Source organism: Hemiscyllium ocellatum, chromosome 45, assembly GCF_020745735.1.
Source record: "Hemiscyllium ocellatum isolate sHemOce1 chromosome 45, sHemOce1.pat.X.cur, whole genome shotgun sequence".
Taxonomy (NCBI): Eukaryota; Metazoa; Chordata; class Chondrichthyes; order Orectolobiformes; family Hemiscylliidae; genus Hemiscyllium; species Hemiscyllium ocellatum.
Genome location: NC_083445.1, coordinates 21,379,362 through 21,397,865, shown reverse-complemented (window position 1 = coordinate 21,397,865; position 18,504 = coordinate 21,379,362). Strand labels below are relative to the sequence as shown.

At 40.7% G+C, this 18,504-nt stretch overlaps 1 protein-coding gene across 4 annotated transcripts in view; it reads right to left on the bottom strand.

The window, feature by feature from the left end:
- Positions 1 to 18,504, bottom strand: part of LOC132836058 (cAMP-dependent protein kinase catalytic subunit alpha-like) — a 237,741-nt gene that overhangs the window by 10,355 nt on the left and 208,882 nt on the right. For all 4 annotated transcript variants that reach the window (XM_060855299.1, XM_060855300.1, XM_060855301.1 and 1 more), the window contains exon 5: positions 1,371 to 1,453. In XM_060855299.1, coding sequence (XP_060711282.1) covers positions 1,371 to 1,453 — 83 coding nt within the window. The remainder of the gene's footprint in view (positions 1 to 1,370; positions 1,454 to 18,504) is intronic.

Genomic DNA, 18,504 nt, shown 5'->3' with positions numbered 1-18,504 from the left:
AAAGGGCTGGAAGACAGTAACAGAAGACAAGAGAAAAGTGGTACACGCAAGGACATACAGGAATTGAGGTTTTATTTTGACCAGAAGCTCCCCCTTTGCAGCTGAAATAATCATATAACAAGTGCCTGTTACAGAATGTCACAATTAAACAAGATCTGTCTGAATTGATAAAACAGCAAATCCCATTCATGATCTCTAACATGGAAACTACAGAGCATCTCAAACACAAAATTAATCAAAGATATGCTGTGCATGCTTCAAGAAGAGCACAATCATCAACAATGAACTCTCCAGCTTTCGACAAGAGCATATTATTCCTACACACTTATTAGCATTTAATCATACTGTCTGCCAAAGAAACTCTGTGACTTAGAATTGTTTTTCACAAGCTGTCTGGTGTTCATTGTTGCAGCATTGTGCCAGCTGGTGGAGCCCTCTGCATTTTCCTATTTCATTCCATCAACTTGCACCCCATTATTTGCTAACAAGCTATATCAATATTAAAGCTATAAAAACAGGACGGAGAATATCTATCCACAAGATACAATCTGGGACTGTGGATGGAAGTGGCTCCAAGAATAGTCAAGTTTAACATCACCCAAGTCAAAGGGGCTCATTTATACACTATCTCAACCTCCAACGTAAACACTCAGTCCCTCCACACTGATTGATAAAAACAGCAGGGTGCACAACGTCCAAGATTCACTGCAGCAATTTACTAAGGTTCCTTTAACAGCATCTTCCAATCCCACAACCACCACTATCTCAAAGGACTAGGGCAGTAGATGCATGGGATCAGGACTACTTACAAGTTCTCCTCCAATCCACATACCATCCTCACTTTGAACTACTTCTCCAATTCCTTCACTATTTCTGGGTCAAGGTCCTGAACTTCCTTTGCAGTGGCATTGTGGATGTCCCTACACCACATGGACTTAAGCAGTTCAAGAAATTGGTTCACCAGCACGCGCTGAAGGTTAACCGGCGATGGGCTATTTACCAGCGATGCCCTCATGTTAAGAAAGAATAAAACAGCATCCTGCCTTGTCCCTACTAATACACCAGTAAGGAGACATTGTAGCTCTGGCTCTGTAATTAGTTCCAACTCTTGTTTCAAACTGAGATGTCAAATGTGACTTTTCACAGACTAACATGTTTAACAACACTCCTATGGGGCAAAACAAAGACAGAATAACATAGTTAACACAGATTGTTACTGTCTTCCAGCTAAGGGTTTGGCCATGTCTTTCACACTTTGAGCAGCCATGGTGTGTTTAACAGTGAGGCTTAATGTAATATTCAATCAGAATCCTTTGTCCTGAATATTTGTTGATCAGTTGCATTACTTCTTATAGCTGTAAGAGACTAACCTGAACCTTCCGCTTCTCCTTAAATGTGAAAACATTTCTCCACCTTGAATATATTCCATCACCATATACAAATTAGTGTTATCCTGGAAAGAAAGAAGAGAACGTAAGCACAAAAACAGTGGAGGAATTGTATTGTTTACCACTAATGATGAACAGAAAACATTGGTGTTATGGGCAGAAGGAAAATCTGCAAAAAGGTAATCTACAGGGTTAGCTGAAATGCTCTTTTTGCTTGTCAGAATTTGCTGTTTGTTGATCTCTCACTCCCTAGCTCTTCAAGTGCTTCCCACCTCCTTGCAAAGACATAGAGGGACTGATTCACAAATTATAAAGTCTCTGACTTATTGGTTGAAAGCCTCAGCTTACACCAACTGGTGAGAGAAAATAAACTGGCTTCCTTCAGGCTTTAAGTACTTTATTTTTAAAACTGCAGAGAAAAGGAAGTCACCTTCCCTTCCAGAGGTCCAAATGTTTCTGCCTGTCTCATTCACACCCAACAGTGTGCAGCTACTTGTGAGCCAATTACGTTGTTGCTGGTAGGCAGAAGGCTTTTGTGATCTACAACTGGTCACTCCTCCACAAGCAGCCAGCAGAATCACACTTTGTATACATTCCAATCATGCCAGTTTGACTTCCACAATCCTTTTTTAAAACTGCCAGCCCTTTACCCATTTCAGTCCACAATAACTAGTGGGCCTAGGTTTAAGGTGAAAGGGAAACATTTAAATGGGACCTAAAGGGCAACATTTTCATGCAGAGGTGGTGCGGAATGAGCTGTCAGAGGAAGTGGTGAAGGCTGGTACAATTACAACATTTAAGAGGCATCTGGATGGGTATATGAATAGGAAGGGTTTAGAGGGATATTGACTATGTGCTGGCAAATGGGACTACATTAATTTAGCATATCTGGTCAGCATGATTGATTTGGACCAAAGGGTCTGTTTCTGTGCTGTCGACTCTCCTTTGTAGCTTTTCCTCTGTAGATTTTTCTCTAGGTTGGTTTTGAAGTTTTGCTGCACAAACTTCTTCTAGACCTTTCAGAGAGCTCTTCAGCAAGTTGTCTATATTTGTTGGTGTCCTTGGCAGTTCTCCATCTCTGTCATGTATGTTCACTCATTGTTATTACAATTGCATATCTTTTTCTTGAAGATTTTTGGCTGCCTGGTTGAATCTCTGTAGCTTTAACTCTGATCCTAGATCTGTATTTGCATCTTTGCCAAAACTTCAGTTCTTCCTTGGCACATATTTCATCTGCCTAGCCAATTTTTCAAATGAAATAACATCTTTCTCATCAAAATGTAGCAAAGATTTGACGTAATTGTATATATCAGTACCTTCTCTTTTAATCTCCATGCTGTTAACTTGACTTTGCTGACTAAATCGCAAATTCACAGTTCAAATCCTCTCTTTTTGCTCAGCTAAGAACTTTCTCTCTCTCTCTCTCTCTCTCTTTGCTCAGCTAAGAACCTTCTCTCTCTCTGATTATCTTTTAAATTCTTTTTCCTCAATTGTAATTTAAGTTTTTCCAACTCTACTGCACTTGCCTGTTTCTCTGACACACCTAAGTGTTTGAGTAATTCCCTTACAATTTCAGCTTTACTTTTGTCCTTCGTTAAACCCAATTCTAAACTCTTTGCTAATTCTAAGAATATGTTTTTTTTTCTTTCTAAACTGATAAATTTGGGAATCATCTTCAAACCCAGAACCTCTTGAGCAATTTCAAGAGCCATTTTTCTCACTTTTAATTTAATCAACCACAAATAAACAAAATTAAACAAACTGTCTCACTTACATTTTATGAAAGATCTAGGACACTAACCTGCAATTGTTTAAATCTACTGGGCTTTTTTGTATTCTATTTTATCTATTCAAAACTGGCCAAATCTCAGACTGGATATGTCTAAACCTGTTCAAATTGCAGATGAAAGCTCCCATATCCATAGCTGGGCTGTTAATCCAGAGACCCAACCCAGATAGTGTTCTGGGGATTCAGGTTTGAATCCTGCCATGGGAGGAGGTAGAATTTGAATTCAATATAATATTTGAAATTAAGATTCTGATGATAACCATGAATCCATTGTCAACTATCGAAAAAAGCCATTTGGTTCACAAACGTCTTTTAGGGAAGGAAACTGCCATCCTTACATGGTCTGGCCTACATGTGACTCCAGATCCGCAGCAATGTGGATGACTCTTAACTACACTCTGAGAAATTAGGGATGGGCAATAAATGCTGGTCTAGCCAGTGATGCCCTCATCTCACCAATGAATAAAAAAAGTTGCCTGATCATGCTACTCCAAAGTGCCTTGTAACTTGCAACATCAAAGCCTCCAATAAATACAGGTTTTTTTTGTAATAAAATAAAACAAAGTGGCATATTGGAACCCTTCTTAATCCTATTAAAGACTAAATGGAGAGTGATATTAACTGTATAAATTGTAACTATAATCCCATGACTAGTTAAGCTGTGACTGTATTTTAGAAAAAATAAAATACTGTTTGTTTTGACTGTTTCAAAGCTGCCTTACTGGTTTCTCAACCATAGATCGAAAGTGTCTTATGGCTAAGTGATACAATTCACAGAAATGGGAAATTCACAGAAAGCGAATTTTGCCTTCCTTGGGGAAAAAAAACATTAATAGACATTAAATTTGCAGTTGAATTAACTCTGGTCAGATTAGAATTATGTGCGCTCAATACATAGCACATGAAATACTCATATCAACTGTACATAAGCAGATGATTTCAGGACATCTATTGTATTCAAAGAGAACAATTCCCTTTTAAGAATTACTTTTTTTAAAGGTCTCGGATTTGCAATGACACTGATAGCCTCAGCCTGTTATGCACCCAGTACTACACCTTTATATTTATTTTTCACATTCTACCTGGTATTCAATTTAGCTTCAGAATTGCACAACAGATGAGAAGGTTAAAAAAAAGGCCTCTGTTTCAGTGCTTCATAATTCTGAACAATTTTTGAAATCTTTTCTCAACTTTCATTTTGGAGGACAAAGCCAATCTATCTACTATCTGTCCACTTAATTGAAATCCTTCATCCACTGAACCATTTTCAAAACTATTTTCTGCACCCTCTCTAAAGTTTTCTCCTCCTTCCTAAAGTGCAGTGCCCAGAAGTGAATATAGTACATCAACTGAGGGCGAACCAGTGTCTGGGAGAGGTTCATGGATGGAGGACTGGGAAAAAGAAACATGGCTGTAAGAACTGCTCCTTTTTTAAGAGATATTTTCAGTGTTGGAGCTGATTTCCATGAATTCTGGAAGCAATAATTACTGTTTTATAAGCTGTTGTATTGTTTCGGAACTTTGGGGAAAAAAAGTTCAAAACAACAGCACTTTGAAAAGCAAGAAGAGGGACAAAGGCAATGACCACATGGGAAATGGTTCAAATGATCAGTAAACCTACAAAGCTGTCTGACCCAGCAGTCAAACCCGCACAGTTGAAAATGTGTTGCTGGTTAAAGCACAGCAGCATCCAAGGAACAGGAAATTCGACGTTTCGGGCATAAGCCCTTCATCAGGAATGAGGAGAGGGTGCCAGGCAGGCTAAGATAAAAGGTAGGGAGGAGGGACTTGGGGGAGGGGCGATGGAGATGTGATAGGTGGAAGGAGGTCAAGGTGAGGGTGATAGGCTAGAGTGGGGTGGGGGCGGAGAGGTTAGGAAGAAGATTGCAGGTTAGGAGGGCGGTGCTGAGTTGAGGGAACCGACTGAGACAAGGTGGGGGGAGGGGAAATGGGGAAACTGGAGAAATCTGAGTTCATCCCTTGTGGTTGGAGGGTTCCCAGGCGGAAGATGAGGCGTTCTTCCTCCAACCGTCGTGTTGTTATGTTTTGCCGGTGGAGGAGTCCAAGGACCTGCATGTCCTCGGTGGAGTGGGAGGGAGAGTTAAAGTGTTGAGCCACGGGGTGGTTGGGTTGGTTGGTCCGGGCGTCCCTGAGGTGTTCTCTGAAGCGTTCCGCAAGTAAGCGGCCTGTCTCCCCAATGTAGAGGAGGCCACATCGGGTGCAGCGGATGCAATAGATGATGTGTGTGGAGGTACAGGTGAACTTGTGGCGGATATGGAAGGATCCCTTGGGGCCTTGGAGGGAAGTGAGGGAGGAGGTGTGGGCGCAAGTTTTACATTTCCTGCGGTTGCAGGGGAAGGTGCCGGGAGTGGAGGTTGGGTTACTGCCTCTGCTGTTTATTTAACTGTCTCTAGACATTTGAGTTCATCCAAGAAAAATAAACAAACAAGAAAATTCACAGCCAATTGGAGAAATCTGTATTGTGGGAATTCACAGCAGGGGGGCAGCTAAGTGGCGAGTTCATAAAGTGTGGCCCTACTGTTTCATTTGTAACTCTACAATAGTGAGTACAGTGGGTTTGATTTTGATTATATGTTTTTATTGAGGGCTGTCTATTGAGTATGTAGGTTGTTAAGGTGCAAAGATGGTCTTTAGTAGAGCGATGTGCTCTTCCTGCTGGATATGTGGGAGGTTAGGGAGAATTTCAATGTTACTGATGATTATGTCTGCAGCAAGTATGTTTGGTTGCAAATCCTACCAGATTGCATGAATTGGTTGGAGCAGCAGAGAGAGGTCATGAGGAATTTACAGGAGCTAGAGGGTGTGATAGATGGCAATTGCAGGAAGGGAGAAACCACAGATACAGTCTGGTCAATGGGTTATCTCCAGGAAAAGTAGGGGAGGAAGGAAGGTAGTGCAGGAGTCTCTTGTGGTTTTCCAAATCTCGAATAAATAAGCTGTTTTGGAAAATATGGGGAGTGATAGACTCTCAGGGGAACATAGCACTGACAGCCAGGTTTCTTGAGCAAAAACTGGCTCTAATGAGTATGTCTATTGTGATAGGGGACTCTCCAGTCAGAGGCACAGAAGTGAGGAAGGAAGTGGTAGGTTACAGCGGGATATAGATAAGTTGCAGAGCTGGGCGGAAATGTGGCAAATGGAATTCAATGTAGCTAAGTGCGAAGTCGTTCACTTTGGTAGGAATAACAAGATGATGGATTACTGGGCTAATGGTAGGCTACTTGGTAGTGTGGATGAGCAGAGGGATCTTGGTGTCCATGTACACAGATCTCTGAAAGTTGCCACCCAGGTAAATAGTGCTGTGAGGAAGGCATATGGTGTACTGGGCTTTATTGGCAGAGGAATTGAGTTCCGGAGTCCTGAGGTCATGTTGCAGTTGTATAAGACTCTGGTGCGGCCTCATCTGGAGTATTGTGTGCAGTTTTGGTCGCCATACTATAGGAAGGATGTGGAAGCTTTAGAACGAGTGCAGAGGAGGTTTACCAGGATGTTGCCTGGAATGGTAGGAAAATCTTATGAGGAAAGGCTGAGGCACTTGGGGCTGTTCTCATTGGAGAAGAGAAGGTTTAGGGGAGATCTGATAGAAGTGTATAAGATGATTAGGGGTTTAGATAGGGTAGATACTAAGAACCTTTTACCGCTAATGGAGTCAGGTGTTACTAGGGGACATAGCTTTAAATTAAGGGGTGGTAGGTATAGGACAGATGTTAGGGGTAGATTCTTCACACAGCGGGTTGTGAGTTCATGGAATGCCCTGCCCGTATCAGTGGTGAACTCTCCTTCTTTATGGTCATTTAAGCGGGCATTGGATAGGCATTTGGAAGTTATTGGGCTAGTATAGGTTAGGTAGGATTCGGTCGGCGCAACATCGAGGGCCGAAGGGCCTGTACTGCGCTGTATCCTTCTATGTTCTATGTTCTATGTTCTATCAGAATAGTGTGTTACCCTCCCTGCTGTCAGGATCATGAATATTTCAGAAAGAGCACAGAATATTCTCAAAGGGGACAGGGACCAGACCAGCAGGAGGTTGTTGTACACATTGAAACTAATGACATAGGAAGAGAAAAGGACAAGATTTTGAAGAGAGAATATAGGATGTTAGGCAGGAATTTAAAAAGAGACCCTTGAGGGTAGTAATATCTGGATTATTGCCGGTGCCATGAGGGACAGGATTCACATGGATTTGGAAAGACAAAGATCGATTAGGGATAGTCAACATGGCTTTGTGCGTGGGAAATTCTGTCTCACTAACTTGATTTAGTTTTTTGAAGAAGTGAAGGAAGTGAAGGTATGCTTTCCTTTACTGGTCAGTGCATTGAGTATAGGAGTTGTGAGGTCATTTTGCAGCTCTACACATTATTGGTTAGGCCACTTTTGGAATTCTGTGTGTAATTCTGGTCTCCCTGCCACAGGAAGCATGTTGTGAAACTTGAAAGTATTCAGAAAAGATCTACATGAATGTTACCAGAGTTGGAGAGTTTGAGCATTAGAGAGATTCTGGATAAGCTGAGACTATTTTTCTTGGAGTGTCGGAAGCTGAGGGGTAACCTAATAGAGGTTTATAATATCAAGAGGAGCGTGCATAGGAGGAGCATAGAGTAAATAGGCGAGGTCTTTTCCCACGGTGGAGGAGCCCAAAACTAGAGGACTTAGGTTTAAGGTGAGCTAGAAAAGATTTAAAAGGGATATAAGGGGAAGCCTGTTCATGCAGAGGATGGTGCATGTACAGACTGAGCTGCCAGAGGAAGCGGTGGAGGATGATGGAATTACAACATTTAAAAGGCATGGGTATATGAAGAGGAAGGGTTTAGGTGGATATGGATCAAATGCTGGTAACAGGGATTAGATTTATTTAGGATATCTGGTCAGCATGGAAGAGTTGGACCGTCTGTTTCTGTGCTGTACAGCTCTCTGACTCTATTATAACTTGTTGCTTTCATACTCAGTGCTCTAATTATGATCCTAAATGTAGGATTTCTTCACTTGCCTGAACCACCTTCAACAATTTGTGTATATTTTCCATCAGGAGAAAGTGAGGTCTGCAGATGCTGGAGATCAGAGCTGAAAATGTGTTGCTGGAAAAGCGCAGCAGGTCAGGCAGCATCCAAGGAACAGGAGATTCGACGTTTCGGGCATAAGCCCTTCTTCAGGATTCCTGTCGAATCTCCTGTTCCTTGGATGTTGCCTGACCTGCTGCAGTTTTCCAGCAACACATTTTCAGCTATATTTTCCATCATATTTCTCTGGTCTTGCACCACTTTAGAATTATATCTTTATAAAATATTGGTTCTCTTCAATCCTTTTACCAACATCGCACGTTGTACTTCCCTGCATTAAATTTCATTTGCCATGTGTCCACCCAATCCCTCAGCCTTTTTTTTGGGTTCTGTCCTCTTTAAATTTTTCCCTATGCCCTCTTGAAATCTGCTATCACAGTCTTCATAGTTTGCAATACGTCCACATTTTGTATCATCTGCAAATTTTATCAATGTGTCGTGTACACCCAATTGTTGACAATTAATATATATCAAGAAAAGCACTGTTGCAACAAACAACCCCGGGAGGTCCCAATGTAGGTCTTCTTCCAGTCCAAAAGTATCGTGTTCAGTGCTCCTTTCTGTCTCCTGTTGCTCAGTCAATTGCTTATTCACTGTGCCTTTCACTCCGTTAGCTTCAGTTTTGCTGGCAAGCTCGTTAAGTTACAGTTATCAAATGCCTTTTGGACATCCACATACATATCAATTTCATTACCATCATCAATTCCCCTGGTTACTTCAACAAAATTGCAATCAGATTAGTTAAACACACATCAGTGTTGGCTTTCCTTATTTAACCCACACATGCCCGAATTGTTTAATTTATTTGGAATCATTTTTCCCAAAAGCTTGCCTACTACTGCGTTTAAACTGACATGCCTGTTATTGCTAGGTTTATCACTATACCCTTTTTTAAACAAGGATGTAGAACTTGTCATCTCCAGTTCTCTGGTACTACTCCTGAATCTATGGAGAAATGGATGATTATGGCCTGCGTCTCTACAATTTCCAACTTATTTTCCTTTGTAGCTTTGGATACATTCCATTCAGTCCTGGAGGCATAGTTAACTCTAATTACAGCCACTATGTATCTAATACTGCCTTTATTAGTTGTTAACTCACCCATTATCACAACTACTTCCTCTTCCACAAGTGAACTTCTACAAGTGAACTATTCTCTTCCCAAGTTAGGTCTTCTCCAATTAAGTAGTTTTACCTAAATTTCTCCTTTTGCCTTTCCCACAACTAACTAAAATCTCATGATACTATGATCACTGTTCCCTAAATATTCACCTCCTGACACTTGATGTCTCCTCCCTCATTGAGTTGGAAAGATACTAATTCAGAAAGGGCCCCTTGAATACACTTCAGAACGTCCTTCCTCCGCTCTGCTCTTTACACTGCTCTATAATTTTTGCACCTTTCTTTTTTCTTTTTATTGTCTCGTTCAGTATTTATCATGGTTCTTTCTCTTATATAAATAATGCAGAGAACAAACTGTATATTTGATCATGTATCTACAGGATTTATTGTAGAGTCTGAATGCAACATAACTATTTCTAATACTAACTTGCATGATTGTTCCTTCACATTTGGTTGGTCAAAATTCAGAACTCTCTGCCTAACAGAGAAACTGTAGCGGTTCAAGAAGGTGACCCATTACCATTTCTTCAAAGATTAACTAGAGATGGGAAACAAATGCTGTCCTTGTCAGCAATGTCCTCATCTGCAAATGTGTTGCTGGTCAAAGCACAGCAGGTTAGGCAGCATCTCAGGAATAGAGAATTCGACGTTTCGAGCATAAGCCCTTCACCATTCCTGATGAAGGGCTTATGCTCGAAACGTCGAATTCTCTATTCCTGAGATGCTGCCTAACCTGCTGTGCTTTGACCAGCAACACATTTGCAGCTGTGATCTCCAGCATCTGCAGACCTCATTTTTTACTCTAAGCAATGTCCTCATTTCAAGAATGAATGTTTTTTTGAAAAGAATACCAACAAGAGAAACGTTTCTGCTGTAATGAACTTAGATTATAGGATCACCAAAATTCTTTACCTATTTCAATGCCCTCTTGTTCACTTCTCAACCATTAATGCATTGAAATTAATCTTTATTTTGAAACTTACTCTTTTTCAAATCCAAACTTTGCATGATATTCCCCCTTATTTGACGTTATGCATGACACTTGCTTAGATCAGATCCACTGATGATTTGGCAAACAAGCAATAAAGTATTCCTTACACATAAATTATTCCCAAAACTACAGATTCTCCTTTAATCTGTTTCATTCTAGACAATAACTTGGCATTGAAATTTCCTTTGATTCATATTTAGGCTTTTTAACCAGCTATTCAAGTTTATAAAAGAGTTTACTTAGCCATCTATGGAGTGATAGATTTGATGAGTCAATAGGTTTCTCTTATTCAAATCATTTAATGATTTGTTTAAAAAAATTTAAATTGTCCCATATATGTTTTTTTTAAACATTCCATGGATCCTACTTACATCTGATTTCTTCAACTGCTAAACTGGAAGCCCACATGTCCTTTTGATTGTCTCTTGAGAATGTCCACACCACACCTCTGGCTCATCCTCAACTCCTTGAATCAACCTTTCTATCTTCTCTTCAATATGCTAACCATTTGTTTTCTTGCAACATATCATAGCATTGTATGGTACAGACACAGACCCTTCAGTCCAACTTGTCCAAGCTGCCTAGATATCCTAAATTAATCTCGTCTCATTTGCCCCTTCAGTCATGTACCCATCCAGATATCTTTTAAATGTTGTAATTGTAAAAGCCTCCACCATTTTCTCTGGCAGCTCATTCCATACATGCACTACCCTTTGAGTGAAAACATTGCCCCTTAGATCCCTTTTAAATCTTGCCCCTCTCATCTTAAACCTATGCCCTCTAGTTTTGGACTCTCCCACCCTGGGAAACAGACCGTTGCTATTCACCCCATCCATGCCCCTCACGATTTTATAATACTATGTAAAGTTCCCCCTTCAGCCTTCAATGCTGCAGGGAAAACAGCCCCAAGACTATTCAGCCTCTCCATATATCACAAACTCTCTAATCTTTTCAACATCCTTGTAAATCTTTTCTGAATCCTTTCATGCTTACCACATCTTTTCCATAGCAAGGAGACCAGAATTGAACTCAGTATTCCAAAAGTTGTCCTGTACAGCTGTAACATGACCTCCCAACTCATATATCCAATGTACTGATCATTGAAGGCAAGTGTACCAAACGACTTCTTCACTACCATCTATCTGCTTTCAACAGAAAGAATTGTTCACATGATGCACAAGCAATTCTCCAAAAACACCACCAAAGCAGGAACGTGCCAGATCAATGTGCTTTTAGAAGAAAAGCAGGAAATTCCACAAGTGTTGGGAACATTCCTCTGCCAACACCACTCTATCTTTTCATTCAATTAAAATCAGAATTTAGGAACAGAATAAGGACAACCTGTTCCACTACTCAATGAGATCATGACTGATCTGTCACCTAATAGACTTTGCCCCATATCCATTAATACCTTTGATTTTGTTTTAAACATTCTCAGAATTACAATCACCAACTAATCCAGTATCATTCACCATTTGTGCGAAAAAAAATCCAAGTTTCTAATACTCTGTACTATTTTGAAGGTTACTTTAAAAAAAGTCTGAAAAACATTGTGATCAGGTTCAAACAACATTTATAGGAAGCGATGTCACTTCAACTACATGTGCATTGAATTATCTACAAAGTTATTGCTAAGGTGTTTTATGAGTTGAATTTTATGACAGAGAGAAAGAGCAAGAGACAGAGTTTGAAATTAGTGGGAAGAAATCTTCAGAAGCAGGTGTCGAAGAGGAAACATCTTACAAGACTGTTACTAGACATGCATCTAGACAACCCATGTAGATAGGATAGTGAAGAAGGTGTTTGGTATGCTTTCCTTTATTGGTGAGAGTATTGAGTACAGGAGTTGGGAGGTCATGTTGCGGCTCTACAGTCAGAGGGGGACTGGGTTACTCTTCGGAGGGTCGGTGTGACTTGTTGGGCAGAAGAGCCTGTTTCCACACTGTAGGGGATCTAATCTAATCTACAGGACACTGGTTAGGCCACTTTCGGAATATTGCGTGCAATTCTGGTCTCCTTGCTATCGGAAAGGTGTTGTGAAACTCAAAAGGTTCAGAAAAGAGTTACAAGGATATTGCCAGGGTTGGAGGATTTGAGCTATAGGGAGAGGTTGAATAGGCTGGGGCTGTTTTCCCTGGAGCATCGGAGGCTGAGGAGTGACTTTATAGAGGTTTATAAAATCATGAGGGGCATGGATAGGATAAATGGATACAGTCTTTTCCTTGGGGTTGGGGAATCCAGAACTAGAGGGCATAGGTTTAGGGTGAGAGGGGAAAGATTTAAAAGAGCCCTAAGAGGCAACTTTTTCACTCAGAGTACATGTATGGAATGAGCTGCTAAAGGAAGGTGGAGGTTAGTACAATTGTAACATTTAAAATGGGTATATGAATAGGAAGGGTTTGGAGGGATATGGGCCAGGTGCTGGCAGACGGGACTAGATTGGGTTGATATATCTGGTTGGCATGGGTGAGTTGAACTGAAGGGTCTGTTTCTGTGCTATACATCTCTATGACTCTATGTTAAGCAGTAATAGCGAACTAAGTTAGCAGTTTGTTTTCAGTGTCTTCGAGAGAGATGAAAATAGCACTGAATAAATGCCCAGATGTTTGTCAAATGGAATTGGAATACTGCCATTCCAGCTGAGCAAGGAGCTTTATAGTGAAGACATGGGCGACTCCTCACTGAGGTTTGATTCTATGAAAAGTTATTGCTAGATTAAAATGGATGAATTTTGATGACTCAAAAACACCACGTATTTGGGCACTCAGCATGTTGCCAAAACTGAACCCAAGTGCATGAATTGCTGAGTTCATAAGTTCAATGAATACTGATTCGTACAATGGTGGCAGGTTTTTTATATAATGCTGCAATGCAGATATCTATAGCTTTCCTTGAGTGGTACTCTAGTGAATAAACTAGCAATGTCAAATGAGCACATGGACACTTACATTGATATGCAAACCTTGTGTGGTCTTTGCAAATGTGAAAGGAAACCTTAAAAAGGTGTGGAAGCCTTTTTAAAATTGATTGCAGAAATCTAGCTCATCATTTGAGCAGCTCACGTTGTGCAGAACCAGTCATACACGAGACAGGATGTAAAAGGACATCACTTTATTGGGTTCCATGAGAAACATGTCTTAACTGAAATAACATCTAACCTACAACATCTCGATACATAGATGATATGTTTGCTATACTTGAATCTGTAGCTAGATGTATGACAAATGAGGACATTCTTAATGGGTTCCATCCTGTATTCAAATTTATCCTTGAAATGCGGCAGCCAAATGAGCTCTCTTTCCTTGATGTCCTAAGTGAGAAATCACCTTGGGGGGTACTCTACTACTGTCTACCACAAACCTACTTTCCTGGTCAAAACACATGTTGGGATTCCTATAGTTCCATGTGGTCCATGATTAGCCTTAATGGCAATCTTTGAAATAGGCACCGAGCCACTTGTTCACGATGAAAGCTTGATGTTGTAGCCACCTTGCATGATAATTTTTTTTTTAGATTAGATTATATGAATCCCTCAGCCCAACAAGTCCACACTGACCCGCCGAAGTGCAACCCACCCATACCCCTACATTTACCTCTTACCTAACTCTACGGGCAATTTAGCATGGCCAATTCACCTGACCCGCACATCTTTGGACTGTGGGAGGAAACCGGAGCACCCGGAGGAAACCCACGCAGACATGGGGAGAACATACAAACACCACACAGTCAGTCACCTGAGGCGGGAATTGAACCTGGGTCTCAGGCGCTGTGAGGCAGCAGTGCTAACCATTGTGCCACCGTGCCTGATCAGATAACTTTTCACACAAAATATGACCAGGCCAATGGCTAGCAATTTGGTCCTGGTAAGTCCTCAGTAAACCTTAGATTGCCCTGGAAGTGCAAGATATCTCAGAAGTTTGAGCAAAAGGTTGCCACTAACAAAATGCTTCCCATCAAGCAAACAGGTTCTGCCTATCACACAAATGAATAAGGTGGCATATGAATTTCAGTATTGATGTGCTTTTAGACCATATGTTCCAAAGACTAGCAGATGTTATCAAATAATATACCCCTTTGGCTGTTCACAAAAAGCAATGTACTACATCTATCCAGTCCATGCTTGCAAAACTCTCAACACAGTGTCTAACATTAGATGCAATTCTGCAATTAGGGAAAATAGAATCGAGAGGGACATGCCAGGGAAATGGCATTTGCTACATAATCCTGAGTGCAAAGAGAATTATGCTGACAACCAGTTAGGATTGCTCTTTGTGCTCTCCCTATGGTGCACATGTGAGCACTGGAAGCTGCAAACATAGGGCCCTGTTCTTTCTGTATGCAACGAACATGTACATACACTAGGTCTGTTTCAACACAAGAAAAAAGGTAACAGTCACTCTCCAGTTTTCTTCTGAGAGTAAAGCTTTGACCAATTAGGGTCAACTTATCTTGTTTAGGATTTCAACAAAGTCTGTCACCATTAACTGGGACATTCTCTATGACAACACATGGACCAATTAGAATCCACTTGCAAATCAGTACTCTCCTCTCATAAAGCATAAATTTGCTTTCCCTTTGCTTTGTTAATTCTTGTGAATTATCCTTAGGAGCGCAAAATGGAAAAATTAAAATTTGTAAATACTCATTCTGTACTACCAAATGACTATTTGTTTCAATAGTTCTTACATAATACAATGTAATTTTTTTTGTGCAATCTACTTTATGTTATAAGTATATTGGTTGCATTTTGTGAAAATGTTCAGTGATTGACCTCCATGATAAACTAAAAGAGAAAAATAAATAAAATTATGGTCTATTAAGCCATAAATCACTTTGGGATCAAAATGTTTCATTTTTACCATCAGTTGGGATAACAACAGCTTTGATCAAACCACCCACAATTCTTTCACGTTCTCGATGATAGCACCCTGTTATGATAGCAGCTGATAGTAATTCTAGATGAGTCAGATCCTAGAACGTAACCTGTCTTGATGGACCATAACGAAGATCTTAACATATGCATCAAAACAAAGTTTCAAGCTGTTCTGCAACGTATCCATTACAGAGACTCAATCCTAGAGAAACATTTGTTGTATTGCAGATTTTAAAAGATAATTATGTAGCTGACACTTTCCAGTTTCTTTCCCTTGGACAGTTGAGACCACTGTTTTTTTTTACCATTTCCCTGGCATGTCCCTCTCGATTCTATTTTCCCAAATCTTTCTTAATTTTAACAACTTTAAGATTGCTATCTGAACTCTTCTGTCTTGGAAGCTTCACAGATTACAAAACCATTTATGATAAGGCTGTGCGAATGTATCCAGAACTAAGGGTCCACAGCATGATCCCACAGGGCAAAGATGCTCCAAGTAATTGCAAACCAACAACAGGTCATGAATAGATTCTTAGGAATGCCTAAAGGGTTTCAGGGCATTTAAGAAAATGGTCTAAGCTTGAGTAGATACTGAAGTGAGGGTCTGGGGAAATGCAGTGGACTGATTCTGCAGTGGATTGAGAAAGAAGGAAAGACAGGCATGGAACATGTAAGTGAAAGAAAGAGACAAAGAGAGAGAGAGAGAGAGATGTGCACAGACACAAAAGACTAAATGTCAGTTCTGTCATTCACTTCAGGAAAAAACCTATACTATGGCCATACAATTTGTCCATTTAAACAAGAGCTCATTTCTTGACATGACATTATACCAGAACAGGATTTCAAAATTGTAAATAGTGGAGGAGGAATGCCATAGTGGCAGTAACATCATTATTTTAGCATATTGATAAAATTACAAGTTAGAACTCTGCACATCGCTCTCTTTGCAGTTGAAGCTTACAGCAGCACCTCTTGTTGAAGCCAACAGGAGACATCTTCCATATAGAATGAAGCAGCTTCTTTTCCAGGCTTTTCTCCATAATTAACAAATCACCATCAAGTCTGTGGCAGCATTTATGACTTTGGTTTTGTTTGAATATCAATTAGAGAGGAATAGGTAGCACCTTTCACAGATGAGCTCACTGCACTCTTTGGTGTGGCCCATCCTAAATTGATCCCCACCTTCGCTGAGTTCTTATTTGCAACTCCATGTAGTTATTAACATACAATAGCAGCCACACCCCGTAAAACACTTCCATAGGTAGGGTACAACAGCTCTTCTACCCTCGTTGATTTAATGAATTTTTGATCCTGGTGTCCAAAGACAGATTCTAGTGGACTGGGTGGTGAGCCTAAGCTGAAGTCCATTGGTCTTGAAGATGATCAGTAGTGGTGTTGTGGAACATGTAAAATTTGACAAGAAAGGGAACGATGTCCTCGCCACCCTCAGCATCTATATTCATCTCCAGCCATCTAGACTTGTCCAAGATTTGTCAGGACGAGAGTGTAAGGTCAATGATGCACAAGTTTCCTTCACAATAATCCAACTTACATGTACGTCATCTTTTATCATCCATTATCTGATAGGATAATGTTGTCAGTGTTAGAAATGCAGACTCCTTTAAGGGCGAACCACAACATATCCAGAGCTGATGCTCATTGGACTTTGTATTAGGGTGCTGGGCTCTTAGGATCTTGTGGTGATGGCGATCCTAATGGAGTTAGGAGGCCTGGGTTCAGGTCCCACCTGCTCCAATGGTTTGCAATAACATCTCCGAACTGGCTTATTAGAAAATATCTATAACAGAGATGGCTTGGTTCTAGCCCAGTGGTGATTTGATTTCTGGAAAAGGAAACTGGTTTATAGAGTCATGCAGCAAGGAAACAGACCCTTGGTCTAACCAGTCCAAGCAGACAATGTTCCCAAACTAAACTAGTCCCATCTGCCTGTTCTTGGTCCATATCCCTCCAAATATTTCTTATTCATCTATACATTTTTCAAATTTTGAAACTGTACCCGCATTCACCACTTCCTCTGGAAGATCATTGCACTCCACACGAAGCACTCTCTGTAAAAAGAATTTCCCCATATCCTTTTTAAATCTTGCTCCTCTCTCCATAAAAATATACCCCACACACTTGAAATCCTCCACCTCAGGGAAAGGACTCCTGCCATTCACCCTATCCATACTTACAATTTTATTAACGTCAATAAAGTCACCCCTCAACCTCCTGTCCCTAGATCAGTTCTGAAGAATCATCGTACCGAACTCAAAATGTTAACACTGTTTCTCTCTTCACAGGGGTTGCCAGACCCGCTGAGATTTTCCAGCACTTTCTCTTAGGATTTCAGATCTCCAGAATCTAAAGTAGTTTACTTCCATTCCCAGACAATTAGCCACGGCCTAACAATCACCTGTCTATTGTGTTCCCTTCTCCCTGTTGCTCAGAGCAGGGTTGGGGTTAAAGGAGAACTAAAAGGTGTGGGATTTTCAGAAAGAGGTGACTGAGATCGAGACAGAAGGTGCTGAGGGTGAGAATTCAATCAGCTCAGAGGAAAGAAGAATGACCGATCGCTTGTTATTGGGCATTTGGTGCTCGTTACCAGTTCCAATGAAGAGAGCTGAGAAGGCACTACTTGCAACCAGTTAATTGCAATAGGTATCTATGTGAAGTGCAGGAGGATGAAACTTTACCAATGTAATGCCCCTATAACAGAGGCATGTAACACTTATTGAATGCCTCCAGGCTTTCGAGCCAGAGATTAAATGCGAGGACGACAGCAGAGCAATTATTCAGAGAAACCAAATCCATGATTTGGTATTTTATTATCAAATTAATTGAAGCAGTTTAACTGCTCGTCCCTTGTGGTGGACTTGGCACATTAGCAGCACTATTCCCATTAATCAGTGCAGGAAACAGTCAGGAAACAGTGTGGTTTGAAATTGTAACTCGGTCACTGCTCTTTGTCCCATCAAACAGATTCAGACCTACTCCACCATTCAACAAGATCACGGCTGATCAGATTTTAACTTCAACTCTATATTCCTGCATTATCCCCAATAATCTTTCATCAAAATCAGACGTGTGAGGCCAGTAACAGAAGTGTGAGGCAAGTTTTATTTTACGCAGAGGGTGGTAGGTGTTTTAATGTGCTATGAGGAGAGGCGAGAGAAGCAGATACATTAGTAATGTTTAAGAGGCATTTGGACAGACTCGTGATCAGGCAGGAAATACAGGAATACATACCATGTGCAGGCAGA